At 48.7% G+C, this 16,675-nt stretch overlaps 1 protein-coding gene across 3 annotated transcripts in view; it reads right to left on the bottom strand.

The window, feature by feature from the left end:
- The window catches only part of HIF3A (hypoxia inducible factor 3 subunit alpha), a 64,185-nt gene that overhangs the window by 18,270 nt on the left and 29,240 nt on the right, over positions 1-16,675 (bottom strand). For all 3 annotated transcript variants that reach the window (XM_082231058.1, XM_082231059.1, XM_082231057.1), the window contains exons 3-8: positions 13,968-14,113; positions 11,431-11,515; positions 9,182-9,291; positions 7,173-7,387; positions 5,475-5,581; positions 2,642-2,789 (exon numbers count right to left, since the gene is read on the bottom strand). In XM_082231058.1, coding sequence (XP_082087184.1) covers positions 2,642-2,789; positions 5,475-5,581; positions 7,173-7,387; positions 9,182-9,291; positions 11,431-11,515; positions 13,968-14,113 — 811 coding nt within the window. The remainder of the gene's footprint in view (positions 1-2,641; positions 2,790-5,474; positions 5,582-7,172; positions 7,388-9,181; positions 9,292-11,430; positions 11,516-13,967; positions 14,114-16,675) is intronic.

Below are 16,675 nucleotides of genomic sequence, written 5' to 3'. Positions count from 1 at the left end.
AGGTTGCGAGGTGGTTAGATTGGCCTCAACCAGGGCCAGGGCCTTTTCAGTACTGGCCCCAACTTGGTGGAATGCTCTGTCACAAGAGACCAGGGCCCTGCGGGACTTGACATCTTTCTGCAGGGCCTGCAAGACAGAGCTGTTCCGCCTGGCCTTTGGTTTGGACTCAGTCTGACCCTTATGCTTCCCTCACCTTATGGTCTTGACTTTTAAAATGAGGCTGCATTTTAAATTGCATTTTAACCTGTATTTTAAATTGGTCCATCCCCCCCCCCCCATTATGGTTTTACTGTAATTTTACTGGTGTCAGCCGCCCTGAGCCCGGCTCTGGCCAGGGAGGCATAAATAATATTATTATTATTATTATTATTATTATTATTATTATTATTATTATTACACACACACACAATATTCATATTCATTTCGAATAAAATAAAATAAGACAGAGGCAAAGCCTGCTACCAAGCAAGGTGGGTGCCTAGCTCTTTGTCTCCTTGCCTTGAGAAGGCCTCTGATGCATAAAGTAGCAGCGGGTGCAGATTAATTCTACTGCCGGGCAGAAGAATAAAAAAAGGGAACGCAGTCGCATCAAATCAACGACTGAGAAAGCTCCAAACCTCTGCTTTTGCTGAACATGAGCTCCCAGTGCTATCTAGCGATGAGGACACAACTATGGCGTGTGTTGGGGAGCTTTGATTACCAGTTTTGAGGCTGCTGTGTTAAACTGCAGTGGTACCTCGGGTTAAGTACTTAATTCGTTCCGGAGGTCCGTTCTTAACCTGAAACTGTTCTTAACCTGAAGCACCACTTTAGCTAATGGGGCCTCCCGCTGCCACCGCCGCACGATTTCTGTTCTCATCCTGAAGCAAAGTTCTTAACCCAGGGTACTATTTCTGGGTTAGCGGAGTCTGTAACCTGAAGCATCTGTAACTCCCCACTTATGTGGGGTTCACGTTCCGAAGCACCGCACATTTAAGTGAAATCGCACACACTGGGAAGGACACAGAAAAAGTCAGCAAGCTACACCTCTGGGAACTCTTGGAAAACCCTTTCAAAAATAGCAAAAATCCACTGAACTTCAGCACAATTGCTCCCTCCGAACTTCCTCGCTCAAAATCCAACTCTCCACAGGCCTCAAAGCCAGTGCAAGGGGTCCTGGGATTGCACTTGCAAAGGCTTGTGTGATTGTTTTCTCACATTTTTTTTTCTGTTTTAGGGCTATTCTTGCCCCTTTTCGTGCCACGCATGCACATTCACATGTGCCTTGAATGTGCGTAAATGGGGAGTTGCCTGTATTAACTAACCAGATGCAGTTACATAAATAATAATAATAATAATAATAATAATAATAATAATAATAATAATAATAATATTAAAATACAATAACCTATTAAACATTAAAAGCTTCCCTAAACAGGGCTGCCTTCAGATGTCTTCTGAAAGTATGGTAGTTGTTTTTCTCTTTGACATCTGAACACAAGATGAGCGCTTCTGGATCCACCTAGTCCACTCTCTCTGTTTCCAAAAGTGGCCAGACAAGCCCCAACAGAATGTGCGCAGGCTCCCAAATGCCGCAAACCCAAAAGTGATTGTTCCAGTTTTCCAAACGTTCTTTCGGAACCCGAGCCTCCAATCAGAAGCCGCGATTTGGTTTTCGAACGTTTTGTAAGCCGGACGGACGTCCGGGACGGATTATGTCCGACTTCCGAGGTACGGCTGTACTTAAAAACTCAACTCACGAACTCCGTGTTGCCCAACACTACTGTTCAGACTGAAAATACAAAATTTCCCTGTCTAGAGTTGTTGGCAAGATCTCCAGACTACTTCCCCAAAACCAAATTAGGAACAAGGGGGATTCCTTGTGGCTGGTAGCTAATGATAAGCCCCTGGCTTTCTTTCCTCCGAAGAAACATAACACTTGCCACTGAGTAATTTAAAAACAGCACAATCCCCCAAACCTGAGGTTTCACGTTTCTCGGAAGCTTTGCCACAAGATCAGTTCCAAAAATGGTAAAAATCTGAAAGTCGCACGGGGTTGTGTGCTTTCTTTTGTTCATATGCTTTACATCAGGCATAGGAAAACTCCGACCCTCCAGATGTTTGGGACTACACTTCCCATCACCCCAGCTAACAGGACCAATGGTCAGGGATGATGGGAATTGTAGTCCCAAACATCTGGAGGGCTGGAGTTTGCCTATGCCTGCTCTATATGCTAAATCTCTGAGGAAAGCCCGAGAGTGCTAGATAACAGTCCGTTGTTCCTTCTGAGCTGTATTATGGTTCTGTTCTCCAAGACTTTGACAATTTACATTTTTGGTTCCTTTGTTTTCCTTCTGCATTTCTCTACACTTAAATTTAATTAAAAAACACTCTGGGGGAAAGGAAATGTAAGTGGTAAAGGACTCCACAGTGGGAATGTTGTCAATTTAGAGAACGTAATGACAAGACCATAGTCATTTGACTGCAAGAAAATTTAAGTCGCTCTTTTCACCACCGCGCCAACAAACTAAACAAAAACCCCCCAGGGCATCTCTATATAATATTCACTGTTCCTACAAGCCTCCCAGTCCAGGATTGTTCATTCATCTGGGGGCAGGGGATGGACACTTAAGAGACACACCACCCCTTCCCGGATTCTGACCTCAAGATGAAGTGTACACAGACGATGCTCTCGGGCTGGGAGTTTTTGCTGCTGGAGATGACCGTGGCTTGAGTCTGGGTCCACAGGTAGCCGCCGTTCCTGGCCAGGAAACGGTACTGCCCGGTTACCGCCTGCCCCTTGCTCAGCACTACCAGAAGGAAGTGAAACACAGACAGTCTAGAACAGACAGACAAACGGATAAGCTGGGAGGTGGAGGCAGCGAGACAGGAAGGCGGAACAGGCGGCAGCCGCTCTTGTTTACAAGCTACTCGCTTACGGAACTGGAAATCCCCCACCAAGGCAGATTTTCTCCCTCTTGACGCAGAGCGTCCCACTCATCTTTAAATGCCTGCAAGGCCCTTTTTGCTGCGCTGGTGACCTCCTGATGCGTTGAGCTAGGGCTGCATCCACATTTAAGGCATTACAACTTGACACAGTCCTGGCTTCCCCAAAAGAATACTGGGAGCTGTATTTAGTTGTTAAGGGTGATGAGGGTGTTTAGGTGAAGGGACCCCTGACCGTTAGGTCCAGTCGTGGCCGACTCTGGGGTTGCGGCGCTCATCTTGCTTTATTGGCCAAGGGAGCCGGCGTACAGCTTCCGGGTCATGTGGCCAGCATGACTAAGCCGCTTCTGGAGAACCAGAGCAGCTCACGGAAATGCCGTTCACCTTCCCACAGGAGTGGTACCTATTTATCTACTTGCACTTTGACATGCTTTCGAACTGCTAGGTTGGCAGGAGCAGGGACCGAGCAACGGGAGCTCACCCCGTTGCGGGGATTTGAACTACCGACTTTCTGATCGGCAAGTCCTAGGCTCTGTGGTTTAGACCACTTCGCCACCCCATTTAGGGCATTTAAAGGTAAAGGTAAAGGTACCCCTGCCTGTACGGGCCAGTCTTGACAGACTCTAGGGTTGTGCGCTCATCTCACTCTAGAGGCTGGGAGCCAGTGCTGTCCGCAGACACTTCCGGGTCACGTGGCCAGCGTGACAAGCTACATCTGGCGAACCAGCGCAGCACACGGAAACGCCGTTTACCTTCCCGCTGGTAAGCGGTCCCTATTTATCTACTTGCACCCAGGGGTGCTTTCGAACTGCTAGGTTGGCAGGTGCTGGGACCGAACGACGGGAGCGCACCCCGCCGTGGGGATTCGAACCGCCAACCATGCAATCGGCAAGTCCTAGGCGCTGAGGTTTTACCCACAGCGCCACCCGGGTGTTTGGAGGAGCCCCATTCCCCTCACAGAACTATAGTTCACAGGGTGGTTTAACAATCAACCCCTCTTGAAGCTGAGAATTTCAGCTCTGGGAGGGATACCGGGGTCTCAAAACGATTCTCAGCACACTTAACAAACTGCAGGTCCCAAAATTCCTTGCGGCAAGCCAGGACTGCTTAGTGTGAATGTGGCCTACAATTCTGACCAGCTCCAGCCAGCGGGGACTACAACTCCCATGAGCCTCAGCCAGCTTGGTCGTGTCAGGCGACAACTCAGATGAGGCCCAGCCAGCAGGAACATGTTTTCTGGAGCTCATGGGAGCTGTAATCCAAAAAAACTGGGGAAGCACCAGGTTGGCAAAGACCTGCTCTTATCTGCAGCAGAAACTGAAGAGATTGTGTCCACTGTTCCCTCACTAAGTCCCCCCCTTTTGAAGGGATCCCACAGGAGTTCTCGCCCCACACTGTATGTGGCTTGTTGAAAGCACTGCACATGAATGGTCCACTCTGCCAGAAACATCATTTCATGTTGGCTCAACCACCTCAGAATCCACTCTGCATTCAGTGCCAGCAACAAGGGAAAGAAAGGAAACTGAGGGATTTATGGGGAATTTTGGGGGGGAAATGTACAGCGACAGGGACGTTGAATGACAGCGCACGTGGGGAAGCAAGGAAAACTGGGAGCCGCGAGGAAGGCACCAGCCAACTCTGTTGATTTCGGTTTCCAGTTCTTGCCTTTGAAATAATGAGGACTAGGAACTTGCTTTTTAAAATAGAGACAAGGCAACGTTGCAAAGAAATCAGCTTCTCTGTATTACGATGATTAACAGAAGGAACCAGCCCAGGACACAGCAGTTGTCCTGTTTGGTTCCATATTGTGTGTGCTTAAATGTGTGTAAAAAATACACATTCTGCACCAAAAAAAAAAAAAAAAAGCTGAATCCACCAGCTTGCATGAATCATGAAAATGAAGTTAGTATTTATCTGATCATTTGGCCTTTCGTTTACCCTGCTTCCACCAGCCACAGACAAACAGGCAAAGAATAAGGCAGAACAAGTAGTCCCCAGCCGTCTCTGTATTCTGAGGTTCTACCCAACACCTCTTCAAGTTTAAGGACTAGAAACTTAGTTTAGGAGAAGTGAGAGCCATGGCGAGGAAGGTGGTAAGCTTTGATTCCTGATACTACGTTCTATACCCTGCACCAAGGCCGCAATAAAGCAAACTGGAGGAAGGCCACATCTGCGTACATTTAAAGTGCAGTGATACCACTTTAAACAGCCATGGTTCCCCCCAAAGGATTCTGGGAGCTGCGGTTGCTTAAAAATGCCGACAGTTGTTAGGACACCCCATTGCTCTCCCGGAACTACAGTTCCCATAATTCCCTGGGCAGAAGGATGGATTGTTAAATCACTCAGGGAACTGTAGCTCTGGGATCAGAAGGGCCTCCTAAGAACTCTCATCTCCCAGAATTCTCTGGGAGAAGCCATGACTCTTTAAAGTATGGCACGTGAATGCAGTCAGATTTCTTCTCTTTTCCATTTTTGCTGCAGGGAATGGTTTTCCCCAGATCAGGATCCCGCTCCATGTGTGTGTGACACTCAGGGAAGGTGTAACTTACGGGTGTTGATGCTCTTGCTGACAGAATCAGAGTCCAGGGCGTGGATATACTCGTAAATGGAGCAGCCCAGCAAGTCTTCAGGCGTGTAACCAGCCACCTCTGCAATCCTGCCCGGGGAGACGTCGCGTGAGAGAGGCAGAGTGGAAGATCTCTACCCAAAGGTGGAGGTAACTGCTCCAGTTCACATCTACCTTTACAGAACTGCCACATCAATGGCCAAGGGGCTCAGATACCCAAAACCAACTCCCTTATTTTATTTTATTTATTTCCAGTATTTATATACCACTTTTCAGACAGAATTTGCAAAGCGGTTTTTGCGTAAGATCATGACTACAGGAGCCACTATGGGCTCTGGATGTCCCTCATGCTCCTTGCATCACTGCCCTCAAGGCAAGACGGCAGAAAAATCCCCCCTGATTTCAGAGAAGTCCTGTCCCCGCCAATATCTCCCTCTCATTCATCACTTCCTCCTGTGACTTTGGGGGTGGGGAGTCCTCAAAAACTGCCAGGGCAAAGTAGGGTGGGAGAAACACCCAGCGGAGCCACAAAAGAGCTCCTAATTCTCAAGCAGGAGGTGGGTACTGCATTGCCCGTTCCCGGAAAGTGCCGGAACATGGGATCCCCTGGCTCCCCACCAACTGCCTCCAACGGACCGCCTCAGCTCATGGCCTGATCCTGGTCTTTGTCAGCCTTGTTTTCTTCCAAATGCTATGGACAACAACTCCCATCAGTTCAACGTTGAGGACCCTGAGTTAATTCTGCTACAGTCATACCTCATGTTACGCTTGCTTCGTGTTACGTTTTTTCAGGTTGCGTCCCGTGGCAACCCGGAAGTACCAGAAAGGATTACTTCCAGGTTTCGCCGCTCGCGCATGCGCAGATGCACAAAATGGCACCACGCGCGTGCACAGAAGCTGCAAATCACAACCCACGCGTGCGTAGACGCACCGCTGCAGGTTGCGTTCCTTTCGTGTTGCGAACGGTCCTCCAGAACGGATCCCATTCGCAACCAGAGGTATCACTGTGTTTGACCAGCTGACTGCAGACTGACTGTCTGGAGTCAGCTGGAAATTCGCTCTCTCCATGGTTTTAAGTTTCTCAAGAATCACAAAACAGAGAAACCAGTAGGAGAACACTTCAATCTCCCAGGACATTCTATACAAGATCTCAAAGTAGCTGTTTTACTACAAAGGAATTTCAGAAATAGACTGGAAAGAGAAGCTGCTGAATTGCAACTCATTACCAAACTTAAAACCATGGAGAGACCTGGTCTGAACAGAGACATTGGATTCTTATCTCATTATACATGACTAAGCCATTTCTCACCTTCTCACCCCTTGCCTTTTCCTGTAAGACCTATTGCAGTCGTTAAGAGTCGTCAACAGGCTCATCTCAGCTATCTGCCAATCTCCCATTCCCACCACCCTTCTGAGTAATACCCCTCCCCACCTTCTCACTATATAGAAGGATCTGGCAATTTCTGTTTCAGTGTATCTGAAGAAGTGTGCATGCACACGAAAGCTCATACCAAGAACTAACTTAGTTGGTCTTTAAGGTGCTACTGGAAGGAATTTTTTTATGCTTTACCCCAGTTGCTCTGCTAGCCCCGCGAGCGCCAGCCGGCACGGCCATTTTGGATGGCCATTCCCATCAGCCCCACCCGGCGCAATTTCCCAGCCCTCTGTGCCTCATGCTCACCTGTCGTCGCAATAGGTAAACTTCATGTCCATGGTGTGGCGGCTGAGGAAGGTGCCGCTGTCCAGCGGGGTCTCGATGTTAGCGGGGTGCGGGATGGCCTCGCAGATCAGCACCAAACACCGCAAAGGGGGCTCCACGAAGCCGCCTTCTGCCTCCTTCCCCCCTGCTGGCTTGGCGGGCGCATAGGACCGCATATGTCCAGAGCAATGGAGCACCTGCGAGAGAAGAAGAACTGGGGCAGTTCCAACCCACCAATTCATTCACAGACCCCCCTCCAGAAGGTGTTCTAAGGTGGCGCTGCCTCTCAGAAACATCCTTACATTTTCATTCATGCTGCTTGGGTTTTTAAGACTTTAATTTTCAGATGTAAAGGTAAAGGGACCCCTGACCACTAGGTCCAGTCGTGGCCGACTCTGGGGTTGCGGCGCTCATCTCGCTTTACTGGCCGAGGCAGCCGGCATACAGCTTCCAGGTCATGTGGCCAGCATGACTAAGCCACTTCTGGCAAACCAGAGCAGCGCACGGAAATGGCGTTACCCTTCCGCCGGAGTGGTACCTATTTACCTACTTGCACTTTGACGTGTTTTCGAACTGCTAGGTTGGCAGGAGCAGGGACCCAGCAACGGGAGCTCACCCTGTCGCGGGGATTTGAACTGCCCACCTTCTGACCTGGCAAGTCCTAGGCTCTGTGGTTTAACCCACAGCGCCACCTGCGTCCCTAATTTTCAGGTAACGAGTTGCAAATACAAAACCACCCGTTGCGCGTCTGTACGATGCGTCTATCCCACCTTAACAGTGATGGGGAAAAGAATATACAGTGGTACTTTGGTTCTCGAATTTAATCTGTTCCGGGAGTCCATTCGATTCCCGGAATGGTTCGAAAACCAAGGTGCGGCTTCCGATGGGCTGCAGGAGCTTCCTGCCCTCAATCGGAAGCCGCGGAAGACATTTGGCTTCTGAAAAATGTTCACAAACTGACGCACTCACTTCTGGGTTTGCATCTTTCGGGAGCCAAGCCGTTCGACTACCAAGGTACCACTGTGTGTGTGTGTGTGTGTGTGTTTGTGTGTGTGTACACACACACACAAACTTGAGAAAGATAGCAGTTATATGTGCAATCCCACCCAAAACTATAAATATAGGTATTATCATCACCATCATCATTTTGTGCCGCCTTGGTGCTGGTCAAAGCTATGGTTTTCAGCCCCTTCATTTCTATAACGATGCCCTCGGTGCCGTTGCCACAGTGAGGCCCTCCTTTTTCCAGAGTGGCACTTTGCTCTAGAGCAGATTCCCAAACTTATTTGAACTAAAGGTAAAGGGACCCCTGACCATTAGGTCCAGTCGTGGCCAACTCTGGGGTTGCAGCACTCATCTCGCTTTACTGGCCGAGGGAGCCGGCGTACAGCTTCCGGGTCATGTGGCCAGCATGACTAAGCCGCTTCTGGCGAACCAGAGCAGCGCACGGAAACGCCGTTTACCTTCCCACCAGAGCAGTACCTATTTATCTACTTGCACTTTGACGTGCTTTCAAACTGCTAGGTTGGCAGGAGCAGGGACCGGGCAACGGGAGCTCACCCCGTCGCGGGGATTCGAACCGCCGACCTTCTGATCGGCAAGCCCTAGGCTCTGTGGTTTAACCCACAGCACCACCCGCGTCCCTCTTTATTTGAACCCTTTTCAGGGAAAAAACCACAACCAATTACTCTGTGCCCCCCTGGAAAGCTACCTTCTTTAAGAAAACAAACAGAAAGATGCAGGGACAAATTTGTTTCCTTTTATGCATGTATGTTTCTTTACCGCCCCTATTATTTTTATTCAGCGCTCCTTCCTTCCCTCCCCCCCCCTCCGCCTTGCAACCGAGGCGACTACCGCCCCTCTGGATTGTTCCAGCGCCCCCCAGGGGGGTGGCATCGCCCCACTTTGTGAAAAGAACCCTCTTTCCCACATACTCCCAACACAAAACCCATTTGGTTCCATGCACACCCTCTTAAGACGCATTCGCTCACTTTCCAGGTGGCGGACTTGAGGTTGACGGTGCGCCCCCTGGTCGTGAGGGTGCTCTTCATGCGCAGGGAAAAGCTGCGTTCCGTCTTCACCTCCTTCTTCTTTGAGAAACCTGGGGGGGGGAATTAGAGATGGGAAAGCCTGTCAAGATCTGGGGGGCACTAGTTCAAAGGCTGGTGCAAGGAGGGAGCAGGAGTTGGGAGTCCAGGGAGGGAGGAGAACGCGCTTCTTCTGCGTCAGGAAGCGGAGAAGGGGAAATCAAGTTCTGGACGCACGTTTTAATTATACGAAAATGTAAGGAGCGCAGTGCCGTGTGCCAGACTAGGACCTGGGAGAAGCGGGTTCAAATCCCACCCCTCAGCCACAAAGTTCAATGGGTGGCCTCGGTCTGGTCATCTCAGCCTAGCCTTACCTCACAGGGCTGTGTTTTTTTTTTATTATAAAATATTTATTAAAGATTTTAAACAATCCACACAATCAATAAAGAAAAAAGCCGAAAAAAACAACAACATACAAAACATACAAAAGAGCAAAAAGAAGAAAAACAAAACTTAAAATAGTCATAAAAAAACAAACATTTCAATTTCTCAAATGTTATTTCCATGACCCTCTTTCTTGACTCCCTCACATCTCCCTTTTCTGTGTTCCCATTTAAAAAATCTTATTCAGCAATACTTCACCTTCTTTCAAACCTTATTTTACATTTATATATTTCAACTATTATGTCTCCAATCTTTCCCCTTTTTTCATCAGTTATTTAAGCTTGACATAATATTATTCAAATTTTACCTTTGTTCTTATAAACCCATTTTACAATTTCCTTACAGATATGTCACTAATGCCATGCTGTCTTAATATCCTGCATCAATCTAACATTCATACAGTTTACAAGACTTTTGCAGATAGTCCTTAAATTTCTTCCATTCCTCTTCCACTATCTCTTCTCCCACCTCACAGGGCTGTTTTGAAGATAGCATAGGGAGGGAGGGAGCAGCATACACTGCCCCAAGCTGGTGGGTGACCTCGGGCAAGTTGCAATCTCTCAACCTGAGCCACCTCGCAGCGCCCTTCTGAGGATATTCCGTTCCATTGCATTCCACCCTATTTTTTGCTGTTTCTCCCCACCAAAAGCCACACATTCCATGCCCACAGCGAGCATGCGCACCGAACAATTTTTCAGGCTTCCCCAACTCTATTAAAGTTCACCCTCCCCCCATTTCTAAAAAAAAAAACCACACACACACGTTTTTGTACTTCTGTTACTCCTGCGAGTCTGCAGACACCTCCCTGGTTGTTTTCATGACAGTGGGAGAATAAGGCCACCTCTACAACATACATTTTTAAAGCCCTGTGCTACCACTTTAAACAGACATGGCTTCTCCCCAAGAACCCTGGGAGTTGTAGTTTGTTTTGGGTGCTGAGAATCATTAAAGGTAAAGGTAAAGGGACCCCTGACCATTGGGTCCAGTCGTGGCCGACTCTGGGGTTGCGGCGCTCATCTCGCTTTACTGGCCGAGGGAGCCGGCGTACAGCTTCCAGGTCATGTGGCCAGCATGACTAAGCCACTTCTGGAGAAGCAGAGCACCGCACGGAAATGCCATTCACCTTCCCGCTGGAGCGGTACCTATTTATCTACTTGCACTTTGATGTGCGTTCGAAGTGCTAGGTTGGCAGGAGCAGGGACTGAACAACAGGAGCTCACCCCGTCGCGGGGATTCGAACCGCCAACCTTCTGATCGGCAAGCCCTAGGCTCAGTGGTTTTTTGTTGTTGTTTTCAACTTAAATTTTTATTAGTTTTCATCAAACATACATTCCAATACATTCATTGTATTAATACATCTCTAGGCTCTGTGGTTTAACCCACAGTGCCACCTGCGTCCCACTACTTGAGAATTATTAGGAGACTCTTAATTCTCCTCCAGGAATTACAGTTCCCATAGTTCCCTGGGAAGAGGGGTTGACTGTTAAGCCAATTGTAGCTCTGGAAGGAGCCCCCAAATAGCTCTCAGCCCCCTCCCCTTAACAAACCACACTTCCCAGAATCCTTTGGGGGAAGCCACGATTGCTTAAAGCGGCAATGTTCCTGCTTCAAACGCACAGTGCAGATGGGTGGGGGGTCCACGTCTGCTATTAGCACATCACGAGGAGTCTGTGAGATAAAGACGCTCTGTTTGTGTGTGGGTCACGGGGAGGAACATTTCTCAAGGCCCAGCGGGCATGCATGGGAGAGGATGGGGGAGAGGCACTCACCTTGCCTTGGGCTCAATACATCTTGCAGTTCTTCTTGATCACAGGGATGAATGAAGTCAAAGACGCTGTGACCAATGAGCTCCAGCTAGCGGAAGGAAAGAGAATCGGGGACATCAGAAAGCAACGCACGGGGTGGGGGGAGGTTGGAGACAGCACACTGCCTCCGCTAAGCCTAGCCGGACACCATATGCTAGGAGCGCATGCAAAGGAGCCGAGATATGCTAGAAAGCAGCTAGTTGGTCTGTGCTCTCTGGAGCCAGCCAATCAGAAATCCCACCTCCTTCCTGTGTTCCCTTTCACTCTCCCACGTATGCCAGCAATTCAATAAAGCCGCGTCACATATCGCGAAGGGCACATTTTCCCGAACGCCTCTGTTTTGCTTTTAGGTCACTTTCGAGTCTCGAGCAAAAACTTCTGCAGCCGTTTCAGAGCAGGCGCTTAGCAGGAGAAAACCACCGGCCTCAGTACAACCAGCACCATCAGAGGGGAAAGCGAATTTTGCCCATGTCAAGAATTCTGGTTGCTTGGGGATAAAGAAACGCATTGGTTCAGCTTGGTTTTCAGCAAACTGAATGCATTCCGTTTCCAAAAAGAGGAAAGTTAAAGAGGGGGAAAAAACCCAGCATGATTTGAAAATATATTTTGGAGAAAATGTAATAATTCTCTCTCAGGATTAAGAAGAAAAACAAGATTTTGGAAGTGAAAACTGGAAAATGTTATTTTCTAGCAACCCTTTCCTGAGGGCAAGACTCCACTCCCAAAATCACAGGGCTGAGTGAAACGTCAAAGGCATCATCATGCTGTAACTACTCCAGTAAAATAAAACAATCCATTCAGCAATCAATCTGCCACAGGGGATTTTTTTTCCGCCTTAGAAAATACCCAGAGGAATGCCAACACTGACTGCGATTCAGCAAGCATGAAAGAAAAGTGTTGTCCTTAATTTTCCAGTGCACACAAAATAAAGACAATATAAAGCCTTTGTTTCCGGACTGCCAAGTTGCACAAGTAATTTCAAAGTGCATAGCAACCACTTCCACAATGAACACTCTCTTTCAAAAGGTCACAGGCTCTCGCCCCAAACACTGATCTTCATCGGGCTGCCCTGTTAATATTCTGGGCTGGTGTCTTCTTGGTCAGGCCCACCCATACCCCTTTGCCCTCAGGGTCTTGGTTAGGAAGCAGCTGCCGGGAAGCAAAATCTTGGGATGACCTCCTCCTCACCCTGAAAGTAACAGGGGAGTTTGCCATCTTCCTATTACAGATCATGGTTGCCAGAAGCAGTAAACCTCTGTATGCCAGCTGCCAGGAATCACAAGCAAGGAAGAGCGCTGGTGTGCTCATGTCCTCCTGGTGATTTTCCCACTGGTTGGCCACTGGAAGCAGAGGATGCTGGACTTTGGCTGAATCCAGCAGGGACCATCTTAAGTTCCTATGCCGCCCACGGCAGAAATGTCCAGAGTAAAAACAAATTGCCAAGTCCCCCATTAGAGAGGGTGTGATCTATGGGGAGCTGGCTTCAGGCACCAGGCCGGAACTCTGTGTTATGTCTGCAAACATGATGCAAAGGCTGGCAACATCAACCCTGGCGTGTGGGAATCCCTTGCAGACGACTGCAGGACCTGGAGACAGACAGACAGGTTGTGCATCCATAGCAGTGGCCAGAGGGGGAATGAACGCTGGGAGGAGCGCAGAGAGAAGAAATGCCACGGTGAATCTGCAGCAGCACAACCGGACGCCTTCCTCTGCCCCAGCTGTAACAAAACATGTCTCTTCTGTATTGGTCATAGAATCATAGAATCGTACGAGTTGGAAGAGAACACAAGGGCCATCGAGTCCAACCCCCTGCCAAGCAGGAGTGCTCTGATGGTGTTTCCTGCTTGGCAGGGGGTTGGACTCGATGGCCCTTGTGGTCTCTTCCAACTCTATGATTCTATGGTCTCTACAGCCACAGCAGGCGCTGTAATTCTCCAGTAGCTTGGCTTCTCCCCCAAAACCGCACTCTTTCTCTGTCTCCCAAGACAGACAGATGCGAACCAACCACCAGTCTCTCTTTCTGCAGAGAGTTACTGGGAACCCGCTTGTGGCAAATGAATGTGTTTGTGTGTGGTTTAAGTTCAGCTGCCCCCAGAGCCACGCAAGACGTCCCTTCCCCTCCCCAGTGCCCGAAATAAAATTATCCTCAAGGAAGTTCTTGGCAGCAGGAGAATCAGAGCCGGTTCATCTCCCACCACCAAAAGAGGCCAGGACAGAAAGATGTGCCTGGGAACATAACCAACTGCACAAAGGTAGGAGTCACACCCACTGCCCTGCCCCATTTCCCACCTGGCCCCACACACTTTTGGCATGCGGCCCTTGGAAGGGAATCCAGCCTTCAAGCTGAGAAAGGTTCCCTGCCCTGGTTAACCTGCCCAGGCAAAATACCTCCTGCCAGTTTTGTGGAACTGCAGAACAGCATCCCCCTGACTTTCGTAGGTCCCCCACGTCATCAACCTGCACAGGTGTCCTCTGGTCCTGGCCAGGTGGCAGCGCCTCACCTGACTGAGGCCCAGGTGCTTGTTGACGTTCTCGGAGAGGTAGATCATGTCCCCTTCCTCGGTCAGGACCATGAGGAAGCCATCCAGAGCCTTCAGGTAATATGCGTCCACCTGCTCCTCTGCCTCCACCTCATCTCTCCATTCTCCTGGTTTTAAAGGAAGCAGAAAAAGAGATGCTTCAGGGCAAAGCTCGCTCAGGTACGTGCCATGGCACAGGGACAGGACCCTCAACTCTGGGGCAGCCTAGATGGCACATACACAAGGCATCTTGTTGGAAACAACCAATCTGGAAGTTCATGGCTCCTGCTGAGAATGCCACTTTCAAACCTCCTTGCCACTCGCTCTCTGGAACTTGTGGGGTGATGAAACTGCAGCTTTCTGACCTAAGGAACGTCTTACAATGATCCTGGGCCGCAGTGAGAACTCCTTGGGCCCAGAAATGGAAGACGCTACGAACTTTAAACCTCTGGCTGTGGTACAACATTATGTGGGCATTAGCCACTGCAGAGAAAATAACTCACAAAACCCAGAACATTTCTTACGTGTCGAATTTTGATATGCAGAACTTTCTTCCCTCATCCGAATGTGAAATTTGGTTCCTCTATGTGTTTGGATGCTTTCATTTTTCAACATTATCTGCTCCCTATTTATTTATTCATTCTGTGAACCCCCCTGATATCTTGTGATGAAAGGAGGTACATCAATTTAATAAGCGATATTTTTTTTTTGGAAAATACAGTCTATGTACTGCTTCTTTGTTTTGTACATTTGATTATTGTTTTTTGATTTTACATTAATAGAAATACACATGCGCGCACACACACACACACACACACTGCACTCCCAGAGCAAGAACAGCATAACAATCAATCCCTCTTCTCAGGGAATTGTAGCTCTAAGATGGCAACAGTGAGGTTTTCCAACAACTCTGAGTGCCCTTAATAAACTACAGCTCCCAGGATTCTTTGGGGGAAGCGATGACTGTTTAAAGTGGAATCAAAGCGCTTTAAATGTATGGTTTGAATGGGGCCGATGTTGCTTTACATCCAAAACTTTCAAAGCAAAATCCTTCAGGAAACATGACACAGTAGGCACAGTACATATTTTAACACCCAGAAATTGACGAAAGCCACAGCTGAGATCACCAGTCAGGGAAGAGTGGTCGATTTAAAAGGCTTTCAATGGATGCTGAAAGGCCAGTACAGTTGGCGCCTGTCTAATTTGTACAGGGAGAGGACTCCATGAAAAAAGGGATGCAATGCTAGGATGTCACAGGGCACAGCTCAGGTATCTTCAGCAGCTATCACACCACCTGCCAATGAGTACACAACCTGAACAGGTATCTAGGGAACAAGAAGATCTTTCAAGTAACACAATCCCTGTGTTGTCTAGCACCTTGTATACAAGTACCAAAATTGTTGGGCCGCGGGCACACTGGCAGCCAAGGGAAGCTGTCTCAGCAGTCCACCCAGAACTCACGGTAATAATTCAGCCCTGAAGTTATAAACACCTGGACAGATGTACGTTTGCCTCCAGGAAATACCTGTAGCTACCTTACTATCAAGGGATGCGGGTGGCACTGTGGGTTAAACCACAGAGCCTAGGACTTGCCGATCAGAAGGTTGGCGGTTCAAATCCCCGCCACGGGGTGGGCTCCCATTGCTGGGTCCCCGCTCCTGCCAACCTAGCAATTCAAAAGCACGTCAAAGTGCAAGTAGATAAATAGGTACCACTCCGGCGGGAAGGTAAACAGCGTTTCCGTGTGCTGCTCTGGTTCGTCAGAAGCGGCTTAGTCCTGCTGGCCACATGACCCGGAAGCTGTACGCCGGCTCCCTCGGCCAATAAAGCGAGGTGAGCGCCGCAACCCCAGAGTTGGTCATGACTGGACCTAATGGTCAGGGGTCCCGTTACCTTTTTACCTTACTATCAGGAAGCTGGCAAAAAGCCCTTCAAGCAGCAAAGGGCAGGGGGTCAGCTTGCAACTTAGGAATCGTGGAATTTAGTACAGATAACAAAAATGGATAATCGCAGCTCCACACAGCCCAGCCACTAGGATGCTTTTGGACAGGGAAAGCCTGGCTTCAATGCTCTGGTAACCTCTAGTTTAGATTACTGCAATGTACGTAGGGCTGCTCATGGGGGCAAGGCAGTTTGAGCATATTACACCGATCCTGGCCTGACGGCACCAGCTGCCAATTAGTTTCTGGGCCCAATTCAATGTGCTGCTTTTGGCCTATAAAGCCTTAAACGACTTAGGAGCGCAATACCTCAAAGACCTCTTTCCATATGAACCTACCTGAGACCCTGAGGTCATTATTGAAGGTCCTTACTCATGTCCCTCCCCCACGAGAGGTCCGGAAGGTAGCAACATGAGAACAGGGCCTTTTTGGTGGTGGCTCCCTATCTGTGGCATGCTCTCCCCAGGAAGGCTCGCCTGGCACCTTCGTTATACACCTTTAGGCGCCAAGTGAAAACATTCATCTTCAACCAAGCCTTTGGCTGATTAACATCCTATACCCTTTTAAATGTGTTTGTGGGAAGCGGGGGGAGGTTATTGTTTCGTTTTGTCCTTGTTTTTATTATGCCCTTTGTATTCTTTTATCTTGTATTTTAATTTTGCGAATCAGCCTGAGATCTATGAATGAAGGGTGGTACACAAATTTTAATAATCATAATAATATATTTTTGCACCTTGCCCATCTGATTAG

The sequence above is a fragment of the Podarcis vaucheri genome, assembly GCF_965113315.1.
Source record: "Podarcis vaucheri genome assembly, chromosome: 7".
Taxonomy (NCBI): Eukaryota; Metazoa; Chordata; class Lepidosauria; order Squamata; family Lacertidae; genus Podarcis; species Podarcis vaucheri.
Note: the sequence above shows the minus strand (reverse complement) of the source record. Positions and strands in the feature narration are given on the sequence as shown.